Source organism: Panthera tigris, chromosome A2, assembly GCF_018350195.1.
Source record: "Panthera tigris isolate Pti1 chromosome A2, P.tigris_Pti1_mat1.1, whole genome shotgun sequence".
NCBI classification, from domain to species: Eukaryota; Metazoa; Chordata; class Mammalia; order Carnivora; family Felidae; genus Panthera; species Panthera tigris.
The window spans coordinates 36,074,716-36,096,619 of NC_056661.1; the positions used below are offsets into that span (position 1 = coordinate 36,074,716).

The following is a 21,904-nucleotide window of genomic DNA, read 5'->3' on the forward strand; positions in this document are numbered from 1 at the left end:
GAGATTAAACCGGTGCTTTTCAAAACAGGCTCATGTGGGCTGGACCCCGGCAATGCTACTTTCAGGAGATCTTTTGATTAGTGGCAGCAAACACCACAGCCCCCTCAGATAATAGAAACCAACAGGTGCCTTGGAAATCACCTAGTCCAAACCTACCTATTTCACAGGGAGGAAGCTGAGGTCCAGGAACAGGGTGCTGCTGGATGGAGAAGAGGTCTGCAGAGGCATCTAGCCCGGCATCTGTGTGCCTTGGATCTAACACCTAGACTCCTGTGGTGGTGTTTTGGTACATGACACCAGGCACTCCCACTGGCTCAGACTGACCAATTAGAGACAGCCAGCAATGAAAGTAACAGACATGCAACAGATTTTTTTCATTGGAATGGAATATATCATAAACTATTAGACTATCCACTGTGGTTTGTATACAGACAGATAAATATTCAGGTGGCCCTGTCTAGAAGCATAAGTGTGGACATAAGAGCCCCAGGAAAACCTTTACATTGAATTTGACCCCCTGAATGAAAAGTGGCAAAAAGCTGCTACTAATAGCATTTCAAATAGTACCTGACATAAATTAAGGATTCCACATCTGTCCATTTTTATTTGAAATGATTTTGACAAAGGTAGAAATGTGTAGTGGAAAAAAAAATCATATGCAGCCAGAGAGAGAAGCATGATTAATATTTTATGAGAGAGGGAGAAGGAAATCATGGTAAATACAGTCATATCCAGCTTTTTTTGTTGTTGTTTATTTTTAAACCTCTTTGGAGGTTTAAACAAACAAATTCATTCTTTTTTTAAAGTAAGCTCCATGCTTGGGGCGCCGGGGTGGCTCAGTCGGTTAAGAGTCCGACTTCGGCTCAGGTCATGGTCTCACGGTTCGTGAGTTTGAGCCCCGCGTCGTCTGTCGTCGGGCTCTGTGCTGACAGCTTAGAGCCTGGAGCCTGCTTCGGATTCTGTGCCTCCCTCGTTCTCTGCCCCTCCCCCACTCGCACTGTGTCTCTTTCTCTCTCTCTCAAAAATAAATAAACCTTAAAAAATTAAAAAAAATAAATAAAGTAAGCTCCATGCCCAATGTCGAGGGCGGGGGGGGAGGGGGTTGAACTAAAGACCCTGAGATTAAGAGTCACACACTCCACCAACTGAGTCAGCCAGGTGCCCCTAAACAAATAAATAAATATATGCTGAACAAACGTTTACTGCATATCAATTGCCTATGATCAATGAGGAATCATACTATTACTAAAAGACATGTGACAGCTTATGATCATGCAGTCCTGAGCAGTTGGAAGGGTCTTGGTCACAGCTCCAAATGCTCACTGATCTCTCCAACAGGTGCAGGGTCCTAATGGGGCTGGTATGCTGGTCACGACCAAGATCATTTTTTCAGCTAGCCCACAGTGCTGCCTCTTGAAATTCTTAAGCCCCAGGGAATTCCTCCACACCCTCCTACTTCCTGTAACTGATCACCAAGGTCTGGCACATCTCTACGGTGCACTCCTCTTACTGTAATATATTTAAGTTAGTTTCCACTGCATTGCAAGATCCCTGAAGGCAGGGCAAGGCTGAATTCTTCTTACCTTTTTAAAAATCCCCCACAGTGTTTTTATAGTGCCTTGAAAGGACTTAAAATTTATCTGTTGGCATCCTACTGAAGTTTTCAAACTTTTAGTGCCCTATCAAGCCTACTCAGATACAGCCACACCAATAAAACTGCAAGATAGAGAAAAATCAGAGGATGTTCATAATAAAGCACTGAGAATAAATCAGGTTAAAGCACTATTAATACCATACATATGAATCATGGACTGTGCTATTATTAATAACAATAGCAGTAATATCTAATTGTAAGCGATTACTGTACACTATTGGTCACTGCAGACCATTGTTTGCTTTCAAATGTGAATGACCTCCCAGCTCAAGGCTGATGTGACTCGAGTGACTGCAGTATCAGAATAGCACAGAAGTTCAATAATTTTGTCCAGAAAAGACAGAGTTGCAGAAGAGAGAGAGAGAGAGAGAAGTGAAAAAACAAGCCAGCCTTTCCATTCTACACGTCCTTCTTTCCCATTTTGCCAATCTGATTTCACTCAGTGACTCATGGTGAAACAGAAAGCATGAGAATTGCATTCAGATGTGCAGAGGTTAGTAACTAGTTAGTTTTCAAAAACAGCTCATCTTCAGTAACACTATAGTTGCCTTCCATTCCATTTCTCTTAGACTGGCATCTGAACAGCTGCAAAAAATTTCCTTAAAGTCTAGAACATTCTTAGGTTAAAGACTCAAAAGGGATATTTTAAAGGAGGCTGTGTGTATTCGGACTGGTAGGGAAGTCATTGCCATCTCGCTTCAGCCTGGGGACTTCCGCTGGTTTCTTTCTATCATTTCATCTCTATTTTGCACTCTGCCCCTGGCTCTGCCGCGAGACCCCACTTTTCCTTTAACCACCAACCTCTTAGAGCCAATCAAGAAGTAAAGAAGAGGAAAAACGCCCGCCCGCTCCCAATTTCTTTCGTTCCGCTGCTCACCAACCTCAGAGCCGACTGAGCCAGAGCGGCTGTCAACTCCAACCCAGCTCAGCTGATCGGTTGCCGCCGCCGCCGCCGCCAGATTCCAGAGGGGGAAGAACAAGAAGCTGAGAGACCAGACATGGACGTGAATTTCGCTCCGCTCCGTGCCTGGGACGATTTCTTCCCTGGCTCTGACCGCTTTGCCCGGCCGGACTTCAGGGACATTTCCAAATGGAACAACCGCGTGGTGAGCAACCTGCTCTATTATCAGACCAACTACCTGGTGGTGGCTGCCATGATGATTTCCGTTGTGGGGTAAGTGGGGTCCCCCTCCGGGGCACCGATCGAGGGCGGTACTGTGGGACTCCGGTGCACAAGATCCCTGGATGTGGAAAAGCTCTCCACACCCAGCCTCCGCCCTGGCAAGCGCAAGCGGTCAAGCCAGTGGAAACTTGTCAGGGCGAGGCCGCAGCCGTCTTGTGGTCCCCTTTTCCATCCCGCGCCTCGGGCCCAGAAGTGGGGGGATTCCTAGGGGTGAGGACATTTTGCCAGCTTCGGACAAGAAAAATGACTTTTTTTTTTTTCCTCTCTGTACCCTGATTAGGCACTTGCTGAAGGAGATGTTCGCAGTGCCCCTGTCTTGTAAAAATAAGAAAGAGGGAGGTGGTGAAACCCTATCCTGGGGCTGGAGGGAATGGGCGCCGCCCTGGGAGACTTGGGCGACGGGGTGTGGATCCGGATTCTGCATTCTGGGGTGTTAGTGTAAAAAGGGTACCAAAGAAGGGACGTGTTTTGTCGATCTCTCTGCGTAGTGCCCGCCACACTGTACAAGGAATCTGAGCTTGGGAGCAAGAGGGTGGGTGTTCCCTGGTGACGCATCTCCCGGTGTGGGGTGACGGCTGCGCTGACCCCAGGAATGGGGTTCTCTTGCTTTTTCATCCAGGAGCTGTCAGGTGTGGTCACTCTTGCTGCTTTCACTTCCTGGTGTCGGTGTATTCAAGGCCTTTTCAGTGCCTGATCTGAAAGTGTTCTGTGTTACATAGAATTCCACAGCTTCCAGCAGACGCACCTGCTTTACTAGAAACCACATTTTCTTGTAGTTTACCCCTTAAGAAATGCTTCTCTTACTTTTGGAGGATGGTGATATTCTAGATCTGACTGATTCTACGCCCCTTTAAAGAGGCAGCCTCAGACTTTATAAAGGAACGCGCTTGCCATTACAGAGGGGAAGTGCAAGCTGGCCTGGGAGAAAGAGGAGAGAGCCAAACTTGGCGGGGGTGGGAAAGGCCAAAGAGGGTGGTTTCTTGAGTTGCTTTGCTGGTCTTTGGCTTATTGAGTCACTTCTCTGTGCCAGGCTCGGAACACAACAAGATCAATCAGACGTGAATTCTAGCCGATGGACAGGTGGCAGTTGTTGAGAAGCCAGCCGTAGGACCAAGTACCCAGCACAGAGGAGAGAGAGAGTTCGCAATTTCCAGATGTGGTTCAGAGTAGTTGCCCCCATGCGGAAGAGAACGCTCATTGGTGGGATTTGGTAGACAGTGACACAGGCCCTCATTCTGTGTTGCTTGAGGAATCACCAACTCTGAGAATGGCTTAGTGTGTGGAGGGCACAGGTTCTGAGCCCTCTTTGAGGGAGGGTGGCTGCCAAGAGGCCTGAGGCAGCTGCCTCCAGAACCTTTCCCTAACCTTATGCTTGAGGCTCCTTTGTCAGAATGCTAAAAAATGTCTTTAAAACAAAAACCAAATAGTACATAGGATTGTATCCGTTGGTTTGCTTTCTTTTTCTTTGCTCCCTCTTGGGAAAGAAGCAATCCAGACATTTTGTCTGGTGATCTAGAGGTGAGGCTTTTTTGAGGTAGCCCCCAAACTTTGTTAATCGGGCAAAGTTTGACCCAGACTCATCAAATGTTCAAAGAAAACTGTTGCTTTTCAGAGAGGTGTACTGCCCAGACCAGACACAGGCTTTGATGGAATCCATTTTTCACTGTGAAGGTCAGGGTCCAGCCCCCTGGCTAAATATAGCTCCCTCATTATGGTGCCTTAGCCTACTAATTCAGGCAGTTTGGAGTGTTGGCCTTCCCATTCTCCTTTTCAAATAGGATATGTTGGTTGGCAGTGACATTTTTGAAGATAAAAGTGAAAAAGAGCCATCTTTATTTTTTATTGACCTTATTTTTAAAGCCATACAAAAGATGCAGGCCAGAAGTAAATTGTTTTGAAAATTACATGCGTGTAAAATAGGAGATTTCCTCCATACTGCAGTAAAAATTTGGTATATGATCCTTGACTGTTTTCTGTGTCCACAAACACACATTCGGTAATTTTTCCACAAATGACTTTTTTCTTTCTTTATAATCTAATAACAACAAAAGCAACCATTTATCGAGGTCTCCGTGTACCAGGTACTTTGTTCAGTAATTTACCTGTATTATTTTGTACAACCCAATGAGGTGACATGACATGATATTATTATCGTTGTTATTATTGTTGCTGAGGCTCAAAGAGTATAAATGACTTGCTTAAAGTCACAGACCCAGTCTTGTGCTCTTAACTACTATGCCATCTTCTTATGAGTCATGAGGTTTAGAATTATAATCTCTTAAACCTGGAAGAAACCAAGTATCTTCAGGGTCAGAGAGCTTAGTTGATTTTGGAACATTTCTCATTCTAAAGAGAACTCTCCTCTCTTGATGATGTCAGTAGATGGGTGGGTCAGAGCAGTATTAGAAGCTGTTTATCTGGATCCTCTACAGGCGTCTGATAGTTTCCTATGACATCTTGGTACAGTGTGTGTGAAAATGTCACCTGGGTGTTTACTGGATAAGGAACCGTGTTCAAAGGGTGTTCTGTCCCCTAAGAGTAAGGAGGGGCCTCAGGGCATTGTTAGAAGGCTCCAGCCTCAACTGTGAATGCTCCTGTGTTGAAAACTGGCTTGGGTGAGGATGGAGAGAGCCCGTTCTTGCGGATTGCAGAAAGGAAGAAGGAAAACCAAACACCTATCATCTAGCTCCAAAGAAGACACAAAGGGCTACCTTGGTAAAAATGGACAGTAAGAGGGATTAGGATAGAGATAAATCTGTACATGAGGGCTGATCAGGCAGGGCCTCATAATCCATGGGTAGAAGTTTGGTCTTCATGCTCAGTTCAGCAACATATATACTAAAATGGGAATGATATATAGATTAGCATAGCTCCTGTGCAAGGACAACGTGCAAATTTGTTAAGTGTTCCATATGAAAAAAAAAAAAAAAAAAAGAATAAGGTCTGTCTTCATTCTAAAAGCATGGTTTACCAGGCATGTGACTTCCTCTCAGTAGATCTACTCTAGCACTAAACTAGCACATTAGTTTTGAGTAAGTTTCTTAGCTAACAGCCCTTGTTGAAGGCGTCCTATCTCCTGGCTCTTCAAATAGTAGAAAGTAGCGGTTAAGAGTGCAAGCAACAGAGCCAGATTAAGTGAATTTTAAATCCCAGCTGCCAGTCATTAGCTCTGTAAGCGTGGACTTGAACTACGCCTGGTCCTCAGCCTCCTCCTCTATAAATGAGACTAATTATAATACCTGCCCTCATAGAGCTTCTATGAAGATTACCTGAGTTAATACAAACAAGGTTCTTAGAATAGTGTCCGGCTCTTAGTTTTTGTTCCACAAGTGTTACTTATTATTTTTTTCATCATTTGGTATGATCATGGAGATTACTGAAACACGTAGACAGCATCTTTACCCCAGCAGCTGTATCCACCCAAGCTCCAGCTGCCAACTTACCTGCTCCTGCTTCTCCTTCAAGATGCAGGGTTGGTACCATCTCTTTGAGGAAATATTTTCCCTTTTCCCCTCACTCTCTTATGTTAATTGGGCCACACACCTGTGCCTTTATCTTTCCTGGTAGTTACCTCACAGGCTTTTAAGTTGTCTGTTTCCTTGTCTCTACTCTGGACTATAAATTCCTTGAGGTCAGAGACCGTGGGTTTAGTGTGTGATTATTTCTTCTTTTTCTTGTTGTGGTTATCATTATTTTTATTCGCTGTATCCCTGAGGCCTACTATATAGCAGATGCTTAGTTGGTGAATGCAAATGTAAATAAATGAACAGAAGGCCTCAACGTAATCACGGGGGCAGCTTTTAACCTACCTAATGGAACAAATTATTTTGAAGCATACAGCAGCACATTAGTACATAGCAAGGAGATGCTCCTAAAGTGATTCCAACTGGGTCGTTGCTGACAGCACTTGCTACCCGTTGGTCAGGATTACTGTCGTGTAAAACATTCAATTTAGAAAAGATCAGAAGTCAAGCTCTTCACTAATTCCTATTGCCCTTGTCGAATTTCGGTGAAATACTCTCCCGCAAGTTTTCTCAACATCAGCACTGTGACAATTTGGATCATATAATTCTGTGTTGTAGAGAGCTGTCCTGTGTATTGTAGGACAGTTAGCAACATCCCTGCTGTCTACCTTCTGAATGACACTAGCAACCAGGCTCTCAGCTGTGACAGTCACAAATGCCTCCAGACACTCCAGGTGTCCCCTGGGGGTCAAAATCACCCCTGGTTGAAATCACAGGGGTGGTAACCTTGGCCTTGAACTACACCTGCTCAAGTTTCTGTGGCCAGGAAAATCATGATAATTTAGTGATCACCTTCACTAAATAAGTTGGTTTATAACAAGTTACAAAAACAGAGTTCTTGGCAGTTACTTAGCAAAACAGTTTGGTTTTAGCTCCCAGCTTCTGACTTTTCAAACCTAAGAATGGAGCAGATTTGAAACTTACACGGCTTTGATGATTATCCTTGATTTATTAAATTTGTTATGCTATCATTCTTTTATTAATCTGCCTGGAAGACTGTACTGATTCCACCGACTCAGACTTTTTATTTTTTGACAGAATTCTGGCAGTTGCTTTTTTAGTTTTCTGCTCAAAAGTTCACTTGCTCTGGAATTCCTATAAAATAGGAATTGTATGACTTTAGTTAATATAAAGTACATTAAGACCTAGCAAGTGATAACAATTCAACATTAGCTGCTGTTATTATATTACATTCTAGGTTATAGGTATACTTGAAATTCTGACAACTTGTGTATTCTCTTAGAAGTATTAGAGGATGAATACACTTCAGTGGTTTTGACATAATTGCAACTTGTGCTTCTTGTAAACACTTGGGTTGCTTTCCTTGAAGACTTCAGTTTCCTTTTGAGATTCAGGCATCACTTCAGAAGAGGTTAAAAGGAATAGCATAAATAACAAGCTGGGAAATGTGTATTTTGCTGAAAGTGGCTTTGCATTTTTAAAATCAAGATTGAAGAGGACCTAACTTACCGTCTCCATCCTTGACACGATACATCTTGGCACTAAGTATTCTTTTTTTAAGTAATCTCTATGCTCAAAATGGGGCTCAAACTCACAATCCCAAGATCAAGAGTCAAGTGCTCCACTGACAGAGCCAGCCAGGAACCCCTAGATACTCTTCTTACCTCACACACAGCAATACAAGTCTCTGCCTCTATTTTCAAAGTGAAATGCAAAGGCAACACCTAACTACACTTGAAGTTTAAATGCTCAGTATGGGATACAGTCTGATTGTGGATGGAAATTGCTTTGTGCTTAATAGAATGCCAAAAGAGTGGAGCTGGAGAAATCTAAATCTGTTCCGGGCCATGGAACAGCAGCATCTCTCACTCTGGGAGTTTGGAAATGCAGAATTTCAGGCCTCTTCCCAGCTGCTGGGACCTACTGAATCAGAGCCAGCTTTTCGACAAGACTCCCAGATGATTCATAGGCACATTAAAATTTAAGAAGCACTGGTCTGGTCTGGTTCAAAAGAAACATTGAGAAAATTTAAATAAATGTACCCATATGTGCAGGTGTTAACTTCAGAAATTCTACATATATCATTTTTGGAATGGTCCAGGATCTTAACTCCCCAAGTAGTTTCTGATATACATCCCCAAGTGGAAGTTGAGAAGTAATGATCCCATCGAACCCCCAATTTCACCAATGTAAAGGCTGGAGTTCATGTGGCTACTTAGAACCAAAAACTGCTATTAAATAGTAGCTTCTTTTATTGATATGAAGTACTTTTTTTGTTAAATCATCCTGCAAATATTCTGCATCTCCTATTTAACCTAATTCATCTGAACAGCTGACTCTCATACATTTGTAATTATTGGCCTGTCTTATTCTCACAAAATCCCCCCTGCCATCGGGACTCTTATTTCCTGGCATGGCATCAGAAGCGCCAACCACACACAGAATATTCAAACATATAAATGACTCCAGTGCATCTGTAGCCAACAGGCTCATTTATTTTCATTTGTGTACGTTCAGGCCTCCCCTTTAAGACAGCACCGTGTAGCCGCTGAACAAATGAGCCTGTATTTTCTTGAAGCACCTCTCCACCATGTGGCCTGTGGAGGTGTTACCAGAGGGTGAAACCTGCAGCTGCCACTTTATGCTACCCGTTGTTTGAAATGGCAAGGGATTTCTGGAAGGCTGGTACTTCTGTTTGAAAAGAGCATTGCTTTAATCTCTTCGGAATGAGTGTGGTCCTATAATACGTTCTAAGCCTTCTGGCTACAGCCTTTGGTATTAAAAAATGGTCAGATGGATTATACCTTTCAATGCTGCAAGGATGAAAACCCCAAGTTTCTAGATGGTAAGGGAAGATCAGGGTAAGAGAGCCCTGGGATGCTCTGAGTTGGAATGTATTAAAACATTTGTAGATGAAATCAATTGCAGTGCTTTTATGCCAAAACCTGGTGGAAAGGTTTTTGAGATTAATCAGCTTCAACACCAATGCTACAATATTACTCTTATTTTTGTTGTTTTATCCATTCACTCCACAGAGTATGAAGCATTTACTGACTTCTCAGGCACTGTGCTAGGAGATACAGTGCAGAATAAGAATCTGTGATCCCTACCTTCATCATGCGTAGTATCTAGAGGCTGCAAGATGAAACTACACACATAATAATTAATATTTATACAAGCATAGCAAGTGTGCAGAAATACCTACACAAACATATTCTTTCCTTTTTTTTTTTCTTTTTTTAATGTTTATTTTTGAGAGAGCACGAGTGGGAGAGGGACAGAGAGAGATAGGGAGACACAGAATCCGAAGTAGGCTCCAGGCTGTCAGCACAGAGCCTGACCCGGGGCTCGAACTCACAAACTGCGAGATCATGACCTGAGCTGAAGTCAGAAGCTTAACCTCCTGAGCCACCGAGGTGCCCCAAACAGATTCTTTTCAACCCGACTTATCTCATTTCTCCTGTACATTATGATGCCAAATTTCAAAACTCAGGTATTAAAAATGGGAAAGGCATTGAGTATGTAGACAGAGGAAAGGGTAATTATAATTTTCTCTTCCTCACCTACAGCTGACATGTCTTTTACTCAGTTCAACAAGTATTTACTGAGCACCTACTCCGTGTCATACAGTGTCTAGGCCCTGAGGATATGAGCAGGAATACAACTCCACCCTGCCTTCCTAATCCTCCTAGAATTCATCTTCTCCTGCTCTCCCATACCTTTTTATCTACACTTGAGGTATGCACATGCAATGTTGGCATGTCTTTCCCTGACGGGTGATGTGCTTCTTATGAGTACAGAACTTTACGAGGTCTGTCAACACCCAATAAAATTTTAATCTCAAAATTCTTCATCTAATAAGGGTTGTCTTTCATTAAATCCTTGGACACCATTTATGCAACCTTGTTCTTGGCTTCTCCCCACACACTTTTTAAAAAAAACACTCCCACCACCATCAGTCGGGGGTTGGTTGTTTCTGTCTCCTTTCCTACTTTAGGATTTACAGTGATTCTGGATAAGTGTGCAAATGAGCATATTTGGGATTCCTGGCCCCTTTTGTAGAAGGCAAAAGCTCTCAATCTACTTAGTAGGGGCCAAGACCTCTGTATAAGAAATTGAGTTCTAAAAGATGAACTTGACCTATCCACTTAATACCAAATTTGTGCAGCACTATTGGGAATTTCTTATTGTTTTTCTTTTGGGCAAATGAATTCTCTCCTTTATCACTCAGCTTCAGAATACATACCCGTAAGATCCTCCTCTGTCTGTTGCGTTGGGCTTGTTCTCTTACTTCAGAGAACACTTTCAAGCCTGTGATCTTGGACAAAAGCTGCAGGCTGCCTCTCTGTTCTGCAAGTGTTTACCATAAATAGGATTTCTCACCCTGCTCTTAGATGGAGCCTTCACTAATGGGGACACCGAGATGGCAGAAAGTCCATCCGGAGTGGGAAACTGAGGCTTTGGTTCCTGCTTCTACTTATCTGCTTCAGTGTGCCGTGAGTGTGGCTCGTCCCTCAGAGAAACAGAAGGGAAGGCAGAAATTGGGTGTTGGTGGGAGGTGGACAGGAGCCTACTTGTAAGATGGAAGATTATGTGTCACCAGACTCATTTGCATTTGCCCAACCCCAGCCTCCTCAGCCAGCGCTGTAAGAACCTGCCATGTGAAGGCGATTTAATTTACTTTACTAAAAGGATTCAGAAAGAACAGTTTGTAAACAAATATCTTTCTACTGCAGCTTAAAAGCATTATTTGTTGTGAGGGTAACCATAGGTTCCTAATTGCTGAAAGCAATGATTAGTATACACGAGAGTCCATTATACTATTCTCTTTACTGTTGTATATGTTAGAAATTTGCCGTGATGCAACGTTTAAAAGGGATTAGTGGCCATCTAATCAGAGCCTTGTACGCTGTTATTTGAAGCTGCATCACTGAGGGAAGTATGAGATGTATGGCTTCTAAACCAGGCCCAATTTGTTACTTATTAAAAATAAAATAAGCCATTAGCTTCATAAACACAAAAGAAAACATGGAGGTTCATAAGATATGTCTTATTGTGAATACTTTTTTTTTTTAATTTTTTTTTTCAACGTTTTTTATTTATTTTTGGGACAGAGAGAGACAGAGCATGAACGGGGGAGGGGCAGAGAGAGAGGGAGACACAGAATCGGAAACAGGCTCCAGGCTCCAAGCCATCAGCCCAGAGCCTGACGCGGGGCTCGAACTCACGGACCGTGAGATCGTGACCTGGCTGAAGTCGGACGCTTAACCGACTGCGCCACCCAGGCGCCCCTTATTGTGAATACTTTTGACATGCCAACTGCTGCAAAGACGATGGATCATTTGGATGTGAATGTTTAGTTTCATGTTGCCAAGTACCCAGGATGCAATAGCTATACATACACAGCAAGAATGCAATAAATACTATGGGTCTTCCTACTTCAATTGGTTAAGAAAATCTCAACGTTAGGTTACTATGCCCTTTCTGTGACAAAAGAGACAGGCTCCCATCCCACTTTCAGTGCCCTGAAGGCTCCTTTGCCTAGTGATTATTAGGCCTAGGCGACACTGATCGTGTTGACTCGAAACTGATTTGTACCTTTCCATTTATACTTTATAGTCAGAAATATTTCCTGCCAAGATGGAAGCCAGGTAGGGAAGCTAAAGCAACCATGGGAGACCCTCGGGGTTATCAGAGGAGTCACAGAGCAAGAGGGGCCTATATAGACAGGTGTGCGGGAGTACAAGTCTCCCTCTGCGCCACCCCACTCTCCCTCCTGGCCCCCAGCCGTACTCGTGGCAAGACTTACCAAGTTCCTCCTGCCGGCCAGCCAAAGGGCCCTGTCACCCCATCCGAACATGTCATGATCATTAGAACTCCCACCTGCACGGGCATTCACATAAACTTTCCTGTTTTTCTTTTTCCTCTGTTTGTTTCATCACAACTCTGTGAAGGTACAAAGACAGGGACTATTTCTCCAGTAATACTTAGTGTACAATGAGAGTAAGAGTGATTCGTCCAAGACAAATCTCCCATCGCTTCACTCGTGGCCATGGAAAGTTCCTGGGCTTCTTTTAAATAACATGAAAGTACGCTAGATCCTTACTTACCTTTCTTCTTTCTTTCAACAAACACGTATTGAATACCTACTGTATGCCAGGCCCTGTACCAGGTGCCAGGGAGACAACGTTACAGTCCCGGCCCTTAGAGAGCTTCATCTCTAGTGCGAGACATTCATCCAACACGCAGTCAGGTAAATGTAAAACCACCTCTGTGATCAGGGCAATGAAAGTGAGGCCTATGGTGCTATCATGTGGTCAGCGAGATGGATTAGGCTGGGAGTTGAAGGCAGTAGGAGTGACTCAGGCAAAGAATGGCTTGTGTGCAGGCCTGTGGGGGCCAGACCCAGGGCGAGTTCGAGAAACCCCAGAGGACGGGGTGTGGAATCAGGAGGCGGTGTACGAGGAGAGCACAGGCCGGGCTACCAGCCCTTGGTCCCCTCATACTCATTATTAAAAACACCCCTTACTCCTGGCAGATGCAGTCTAAGCTAGATTGTGTAGTGAGTGAACTGTGGCCTGGACTGGCGCCCCCCTGCTTACCTCAGCTGGGTCTCCGCCTCCGTGTGCTGGGTTCAAACTACACAACTGTGTGTAGCAGCCCTGGAGGTACAGGCAGGCAGGAGCCAGACCCTGTGGGGCCTTGGAGAATGTGTAACGAATTGTGTTTTTATTCTAAGAGCAAGGAGAAGCAAGAGAATGGATGGGTGGATTCATATTTGCAGTGACTCTTCTGGCTGTTTCAGGACCACAGCAAAACATGACCAATTTAGAGAGAGCCACTGTGAGTAAATTGTTCCCTCCCTTTCTTGGTGAGTCAGGCTTCCTCAGGAACCAAACTACAAAAATAGCTTTTTGGGTTAGAAAATTGGAACTCGATGCGAAGCTTCTTCCCCTGCCCGGAAAGTGTTTCACTGCCTTTTTGACTCTTGTTGGCATTGTAGTGTGACAGGAGTCACCAGGTGTGCCCTTGACTCGATCTGAGAACCTCTGTTTTGGTAAACTTTTATCGCCAACTCTATAGTTGATGGGTTTGAGGACGTACTTACTAACCTGTCCGTTCGTTAGCTTGTTTATATGTAGAATGAGATGCATTTTTCAAGATGTGTCCTAGCTCTGAAGTTCTGTGACCAGCCAAGATTTTTCTTCCCCCTTCAGGGACTTGTGCTAAAACCATAGCTATAGCTACCTGATTCATGTTGGTACATTGAGGACATGTGTCCACATCTGCTTACAGCAACCTTCTTTCAGAGAGAAGTGAGAATGCCACGGGATTTCCCAGAACGATGCTTCATTGCTGACCCCAACTGGAAGAATACTGAGAAGGCGTGGGGGAGGTTCCTGAAGCTGCTCAACAATGCACAACGGGTTATAGTATGAATTGCTGTCACACTTACATCAGCTGGCACCCTTTTCTCTCCCCTAGACCCCTAGAAATAGGTTTCTTCGCTTCTCTGGGCCTTGGTTTATTCATCTGTGCAACGGGACTGAACTGATTTATTTTTGAACGCGCTGCTACAGGATTCTGTGATGGGATTGTAAACCTCTTTACAACCGTGGATGTTTCCACTAGAATTTTTAACCATTACATTTATTTATTTACTGACTTACTTATGGAATAGGATGTGTATGCATATAGGTATATATTTTTATCCCACAAGAGGAAAACATACTGAATGCTTTTGACTTGTTCAACTAGGTCCCATTTCCACCAAGGACAGAAAGTTACATTTGTCCTCTCCCTTTGTCCTCTCCACTCCTCTCTGTCCTTCTCCCTCCCTTCTACCGCTCTGCCTTCCTTCCTCCCTCCCTTCCTCCTTCAGGGATTACCTGTAAGTGAAACTCCACCATCAGAGCCCAGTGGCAGTTGTGCCCATGAAAGCTGGGGTAGCATATTTATGGAAGTTTTTTTTCCTAAAGGTTCTTGGGCTTTCTTGTGGGTCACTGTGACTAAGAGCCCCGCTGTTGACTAAAAGCTTTGCTCATCTCAGACAAGAACTGGCTCCCCAGTTCCTGCACTCATTGGAAAATGAAATTAAACTCTAGAGGGTGGTGTAGGTGTTTTATTTTCCTCCAAGTGCAGGGAGGCGCCAAGGCATTGGAGCGGTACAAATTTTACTCTTTGTTAGAATGGAATGGCACTTCAGAAGAAGGGGGGAAATCGTTTCTGCTCCGAGTAACTTTGTTCATTTTTTTCCAGCTTGGAAACTTGGTTACTTTCTAATTATAGACTGTGTGGCTGGGCGTGTTGTAAGCTAAAACCAGTTCTATAGGGCTCTGTGCTCTGTTCTTTTCCCTTGACTATGAAGAACAGGAACAGGTGACAAGCAGATTTGGAATTGCTTGAGTCAGGCCTGGATTTTTTGTTGTTCTTTGTCCTGGGTTTTATTTAGACATTCAGCATAGATGCCTATTTTACTTCAACAGAGAAAAATAGACAAAGCTTGGCATACTCTTTATTTTATGCTTCACCTCATGAATCATTTTAATAGGTGTTCTGTAAAGAACTGAGTAGGATACCTTTGCTACTTTGCTACCAACCATCCAACCATCCATCTTTTATTTGCACTTTATGCAAAGTGTTTCCTTTAACTTGAACCCTCCACTGTAGTTTTTTGAGTTAATGTGGATCTTTGCTTTTCTTTACAGCTGAAAAATATTTGGGTGAAACTAATAAACAAATGGGTGTAAGCTACCCATGATGCTACTACCCCTGTATAACCAATGTAGTCTTTCAGGATAATTTCTTCTGGAATCTCTTGAGAGCTAGGAATGAGATTTATTAATCGGTGACAGTTCCTGGGCCTCTCCACTCCATTTCCTCACCGCCTGCTGAAAAAGATTTTATTTTTGTCCTAATTCTTCCTTTCTCCAGGCCTATAATTGTCTTTCCCAGATTCTGGGCTTAAATCAGCAGATAGGGCATAACCCAGATAAAATTTTAAAAGAGAGAAAAGTACAGAGTGACTTGTGGCCCCCAGATGATAAGGAAGTGGTGAAAGACAGACAGAATAGTTCATGTTCTGGGTACTGGAAAAGCCTGGAGGAGTGGGGTGGTGAACCCTGGCCAGAAGAAGATCTGCAGAATGAGTAGGGAACCAAGGTTTGGGTCGGAGAAGGAAGAGCTTCGCTATGAAGTATCAATTTAAATAGCATTCATGTTATTGGAGAGATGACGGAAGTAAAGATAGGCTGTTGTAGCAAGCCTGTGCCAAGCCTGGGTTGGGATCAGGGAGCAGTTGCTTTTATATTTTTATATTTTCCTTTGTTGCATGTTCATTTTATTTCTAATTACAAAATAATATACTAATTATGAAGCTTTCTACTTCTGAGCTATACTATATGTATATACATACATACATACATATATATACATATATATATACACACACATATATATGTATATATATCTATCGCATGTATATATCTATATATGTATATATATCTATCACACGTATATATCTATCTCCACCTAACAGAATTACAGTTGCTTTTGCCCACTCAATATATTATTAGTGTCTTCTTTTATTATTATTTAAAATAGCTGTATATACCACCTCTAGGCAATTGTTGGCCATACACGTTATTTCTAAAACTTTTTAATCATATGCCACTCCTGTGAATATTGTTACAACTCAATCTTGGCATTTTTGTTTATTTCTGTAGACTCTATTCTGAGGAAGAGATTTATGGCCTGTAGGAGGATAAGTATTTGCAAGAGTTTTGAATGAAATAAGCAACTTACTATTATGGGATTTAACTTTAAATTATGTACTCCTATACTACTCTTACCATTGTTTAATAGCATGCATTTTAATAGACCTTCTTAACTTTTCCAAAGCACTTTCACATTGATTATACCCCCAATTTCACCCATTAAGGCATATGATACTTTTATCTGAAACTATTTCAGATAGCTTTTATGTTTCAGAAGGTAGAATCAGAGCTACAATTTAAAGGGATTAAAAAAAAAAAAAAGAATCTTAGTTATCCTGAATATGAATCCTGCTCTGAGTATGAATCCTTCGTCTGTTTTATTTCAGTGAAAGTAAGCTCTTGGCTTCACTTTCCATTGCCCCGTTTGCTTCTGTCCCTCATTTCCAAATCTGTCATGTTGATATTCAGAGCATGATGAAAACACACTGACCCTCATTGTCCTTCCCAAGTAAAATACGCATCAAGCCTATTGTGAGGGTAAGAAGTTAGTAGCTCATGGGACTTGCTGATCACAAATGTCACATTCAGGGTTCTGTATTCACTGTGGGTTTGGTTAAGAGTGGGGGCTGTAACACCCAGTCATTCTCTTATGAAATACTGGATCTAAGTTTTCTTCTTTATTATCAACAGTAATGTAACCTTTGACTCCTGTAACAATGAAGCCAGAGGCTCTGTGCTTGGAAATCTCCATTGATAACCCATCCCCTAATGATACTCTCAGCCCTTTTAAAGAATTATAATGGATTCTCTTTGCCAAGAGTCATATACTCAAATGCCTCCATGGGCCAGGCAGGTTATGTAAGAGAGAATGCAGGGCAGCTGTTAGAAAAACAACGATCGATGGCAGCTCAATGGGGGCCTCTGTGTCAGAAATGCAGGAGATGGTGGGAGGACAAGAGCTAATTGGAGAGCGTTTGTTCTATCTGAAAGAGAAGGTGCTCCAGCCAGTGGCTGACATGTGGAAAAGTGGGCCTACTGTTGTTAAATTTTCTTGTTTATAGGAGAAGTTAGAAATCCCAAGTTTTATGGACTTTCTGAACAGCGCAATTCAAATAAAAGTTCTGTAAACACCATCCAATGCAAACACATATGTGACAGTAGGCTGGATCTGGCCCACGGAGGCCGTCACATGACTTGCGTCTGTTGTGGCAACTCCTATGAGGATTTGAATAAGCCTGCAGAGCTCAGAAAATATGTGAGCACTGTACTGGATGTGCACCAGAGCCCAGGAGATAATGAAAGTGAAACAGCCCCTTCAAAAGAGGCGGTCTCGGGGCGCCTGGGTGGTTCAGTCGGTTAAGCCTCCGACTTCAGCTCAGGTCACAATCTCGCGGTCTGTGAGTTCGAGCCCCGCGTCGGGCTCTGGGCTGATGGCTCAGAGCGTGGAGCCTGCTTCCGATTCTGTGTCTCCCTCTCTCTCTGCCCCTTCCCCGTTCATGCTGTGTCTCTCTCTGTCTCAAAAATAAATAAACATTAAAAAAAAAAAAAAAAGAGGCGGTCTCTTTTAAATTTTAAAAGGCCTTTTAGCTCTTCGCTACCATTACTATGAGAATGAGGACCACTCTCGGCCATAGGACTGTTGACATTTCAGAAAATGTCAACATCACGCTGCAGGGACATACAGTGTCCTCAGACTTATCTGTGATATTTTACAGATGCAATAAAAGCCATGTATGGATTTGGGGCCGGTGGGGGGGGGGGGGGGAGTCTTTGAAAATTGTGGACCTCTAATGAGACGGACTGACCGCTTTGGTGGGAGTCAAACTACCCAAGTGTGAATCTTGGCTCCACCGTTTTCTCACCTCTGTGCCTCACTTTCTTCATTTGAGAAATAAATTAATAGCATCTGCCTCATCGGGTTATGAGGATTAAATGAGCCAGTTTAGATAGAATGCCGAGTAAGTACTCAACACCTGATTTGCTCTTCCTTACCTTTCTGATCTTCCCTTCCTGCTCCCACTACTGCTGACCCAGGCTCCCTCATTTTTTCGCATTCCAGGTTCCTGAGCCCCTTCAACATGATCCTTGGAGGCATTGTAGTGGTGCTGGTGTTCACGGGGTTTGTGTGGGCAGCACACAACAAAGACATCCTCCGCCGGATGAAGAAGCAGTACCCCACAGCATTTGTCATGGTGGTCATGTTGGCCAGCTACTTCCTCATATCCATGTTCGGGGGAGTCATGGTCTTTGTGTTTGGCATCACTTTTCCTTTGTTGCGTAAGTGAACCTCAGTCTTCTTGTGCCTTAAACAAAAAAATGTAGGAGCAATTGTTCATTGGGAATATCCTACCCTGTTTCTTCCACATGTTGACATGTCTGCAAAATTACCCCAAGTTTCTGAAACAGCAGATCAAGGCTAATGGTGCAGTAAGTCCATAGATTTATGTCTACTGGGTGCCTGCTCTGTGCCAGACACTCTTCTGGGGCTACAACAATAAACAAAAGAAGTACAAATCCCAAGTCGCACAGCAAGAAAGTTGTACAGCCTCCACTGACCTCCAGATTGGTCTGATATTCAAGTCTGTTCTCAATCTTTAAGTGCCATTCATACTGATGCATTCATACTGATGCATTCATACTGATGCAAGAATGAATGTATTTCATTGGGAAGTAAACTAGTTACTCTCTAGTTACTCAGTATATCGTGTTTAGTGTCCAACTTTCCTAAGTCTGTAAGAATAATTGGCCCAGAATATAGTTACCAAGTATTCCAGTTCTGGTGAAGAGAACTAGATATTTTCTAAATTTTACATGCATTGTTTGCTGAGATCCCAAACACTCGAAACCTGAAATAGAAAACAGATATAGTTCCAGTCTCATCAGCAGAAATCTACTTAAAATTCGATTATATTAAGTGACAAGAACAGTCTTTTAACTTATTAATAGCATTTCACATGTGTATTTTTTCCATTAAATAAAATCAGTTGCTTGTTTGGGGATATGTGAGATTAAGCCCAGAATATTTATAGATGGATCCCACACCTTATTGGAAAAAATATTTCAATCAGCAAAGTCAAGACTTTCAAAAATATTCCTCACATTTACCCTATATACTAGAGGCTCAGTATTTCAAAGATTCTGCTTTGACACACAGCTTGTTAACTTCAGTGCCTTTCTACATCAGGGCCTGAGACAGGCCAGTGTAATGAAATGTATCATAGGTAGAGATCAAGGGTCCAGATTTTTCTTCCTAGACATGCTGGAAACCAGCCGTGTGCTTTGGACCAGGTATCCTATATGGGCTGTAGTTCACTCATCTATAAAATAAGGAAGTTAGACAAGATTAGTGACTCCCAGACCTTGATGATTTTGAGAATCATGTAGGACACTTGTAAAAAGCACAAATTTCCCAGCCATATCCCTTAGAGATCTTGAGTCTGTGAGTTGACAGTGCTCCTCCCCAAAACCTGTATTTTTAGGAAGCTCCTCAAATGTTTCCAATGGCCAGTCTAGATTGGGAGCCTCCAGATAAAATGCACACCAGTGTTTCTTAAAATGATGGTCCAAGATCACCTATATGAGATTCATCCAGAGTGAATATTAGCATTTTACATTGTGGAAACCTACCTCAGTCTTACTGGTCTGAATTTTGGGTGGTGGAGACCTAGGATTTGCCTATGTAACAGCTCTGCAGGCAATTTATATGTACACAGCAGTTTGAAAAATCGCTCCTGGTAGATCACGTGGGATGCCTATTTAAAATACAGATCCCAGGCCCATCCCTCTAAGGTTCTGGTTCAGGAGGTCCAGGAGAGGGACCAGGGAATGTTTCTCAATAAACAACATGAGTAATTCTAAATGATCAAGCAAATTCGGGAAACTTTAGGGTACCTGGCATGTGTAAAACCTTTAGTTTTTATCTATACATCTATATCCATCACTTTGGAAAAATGCCTCAGGAGGTGCCTCCAAGGAGGACTTCACCTGATCATCCCTGATAATCCCTGAATTGAGCATGAATTCCTTTCTCGAAAACTTTGTGTAAGGTTTTTATGTAAATTGGAATCACACTGATTCACTTTGAATTTCAAGCCATTTAAGTGGCAGCTAAAAAGGTAACAATATGGACGTGAAAAAGAGAAGGTGTGGTTGGCAGATGACAGTCCTGCCTGCTGTGTTTTCCTTCACACACAAAGAACACTTAATATATGACTTAAACAGCTTTATATCAAGTCCAAGGATCCATGTGAGGACTTGGGTAAATTGGAGAACCAGACTGGACTACAGCTAACCGTGGCAGTTGACCCAAAGTGTGAAGATGGGGAGCCTAAGGCTGCAATGGGCAAAGAGCCGTTGCTTCCGTGCTAACCATGTTTCTCTTTTCTGTAGTGATGTTCATCCACGCGTCATTGAGACTTCGGAACCTCAAGAACAAACTGGAGAATAAAATGGAGGGAATAGGCCTGAAGAGGACACCAATGGGCATTGTCCTAGATGCCCTAGAACAGCAGGAAGAAAATGTCTCCAAATTCGCTGACTATATCAGCAAAGTGAAGGAATAAATATAAGGGCTGCCACGGACATCCAGGTGTGGTTTGTCCTTATGCAGACCTAGTTTCCATTTGTGTTCTTGAAATAGGAGGTGCCTGTACCACCCAAGTATCTCTGGCAGCATGCATGTATAGGCCAAGCTGTTAACATCTCTGATGTGACAGAGGGAAGCCCTCAGAAACTGAAAGAATCTACCCTCCTATTATGCCTGAAGTTTCAAGTGTGTTTATGCAACTGATAGGAAATGGATCACACTTACTTCTTTAGAGAAATAAAAAGAATTATGGATTGTACAGCAACAGTACAGTTAACTTGTAGGAAAAAAAATAATTGTAAAGTATCAAGGCAATATGAGTAAATGAAAAAAGACTGTTAAAATAGATGTCATGTGTTAGCCTGTTTTAAGCACCACCCTCCTCCCCCCCCCCCGCCCCCACCCGCATCATTCTCCTCCAAAAATATTCCCTGGGACTGTAATATGTGGAGTCTAATTTAGTTTAGCTTTTATTATTCTTCTTTTAAAATCAAAGATGATCTGTATCACTTTACCACCCGTTTGACGTGCAGTGAAAACTGGATAAACCAGTTGTTTTTATTTTGTTTACAAATAGAAAGATTGCTGTTTAGGAGATATTTTGTCAAGTTTTTACAAATTTTTAAAATGCTAGTAATGCCTTTTCACTAGCAGGTATTTGTTGCAAATTAAATGTCATCTTCTTTAAGGAGGTTAGAGCTACGGAACCTGTATTATTCTTGACAGTCTTGTTAAAAAAAGCAACAACAAAAAAATAAAACTTGAGTTCTGTTTATATTGCATATTTCTTGTTGTTATGGCAAGAAGGTGTCCAAGATAATGTTTCTTGTATTTTTTTCACTGTTTAGCTTTTAACTGGAACATTGAGAAGGAAGGAAATCAATGTGCATTTTATTAATTCCTTAGGGGCACAAAGAGAACAATAATGGCTAATCTTTTGAAATCTGAAAAGCATCTTTAGATGACCAAGCAAAAAGACATGAACGTGGGAGTGATCAGCGGCTTCTGCAAATCATGAAAATTTTAGATAGCAATTGTTACGACCACATGTTTTTACAGATAGGCATTAGAATTACGACAGCATGAGTTTATATATCCTTTTACTTTCTTCCTTTTATTTCTCATGTATTTAGAAATAGGTTATACAAAAATGTTTTGCTTGCCAATTGGGTGATTTCATAGATGGGTAGAAAACACTTGGGTTTCCCTAACACTGAATTATGAAGACAACTGGAGTGGTACTTACTGGAGAGACTCTCTGTACATCCTAAGATAAGAAGC

At 42.5% G+C, this 21,904-nt stretch overlaps 1 protein-coding gene and 1 non-coding gene across 2 annotated transcripts; both read left to right on the plus strand.

Moving 5' to 3' along the window:
- Nucleotides 1-2,330: 2,330 nt before the first annotated feature.
- ARL6IP5 (ADP ribosylation factor like GTPase 6 interacting protein 5) lies at nucleotides 2,331-21,017 on the plus strand. The gene is made up of 3 exons (XM_007096335.3): nucleotides 2,331-2,828; nucleotides 18,098-18,315; nucleotides 20,428-21,017. Exons 1-3 carry the CDS (start codon nucleotides 2,653-2,655, stop codon nucleotides 20,598-20,600), a joined length of 567 nt encoding a protein of 188 aa, XP_007096397.1. The 5' UTR covers nucleotides 2,331-2,652; the 3' UTR covers nucleotides 20,601-21,017.
- On the plus strand, nucleotides 5,652-5,755 carry LOC122236802. Its single transcript, XR_006215053.1, has one exon. It is a non-coding gene; the product is annotated as a U6 spliceosomal RNA (small nuclear RNA).
- Nucleotides 21,018-21,904: the final 887 nt, after the last annotated feature.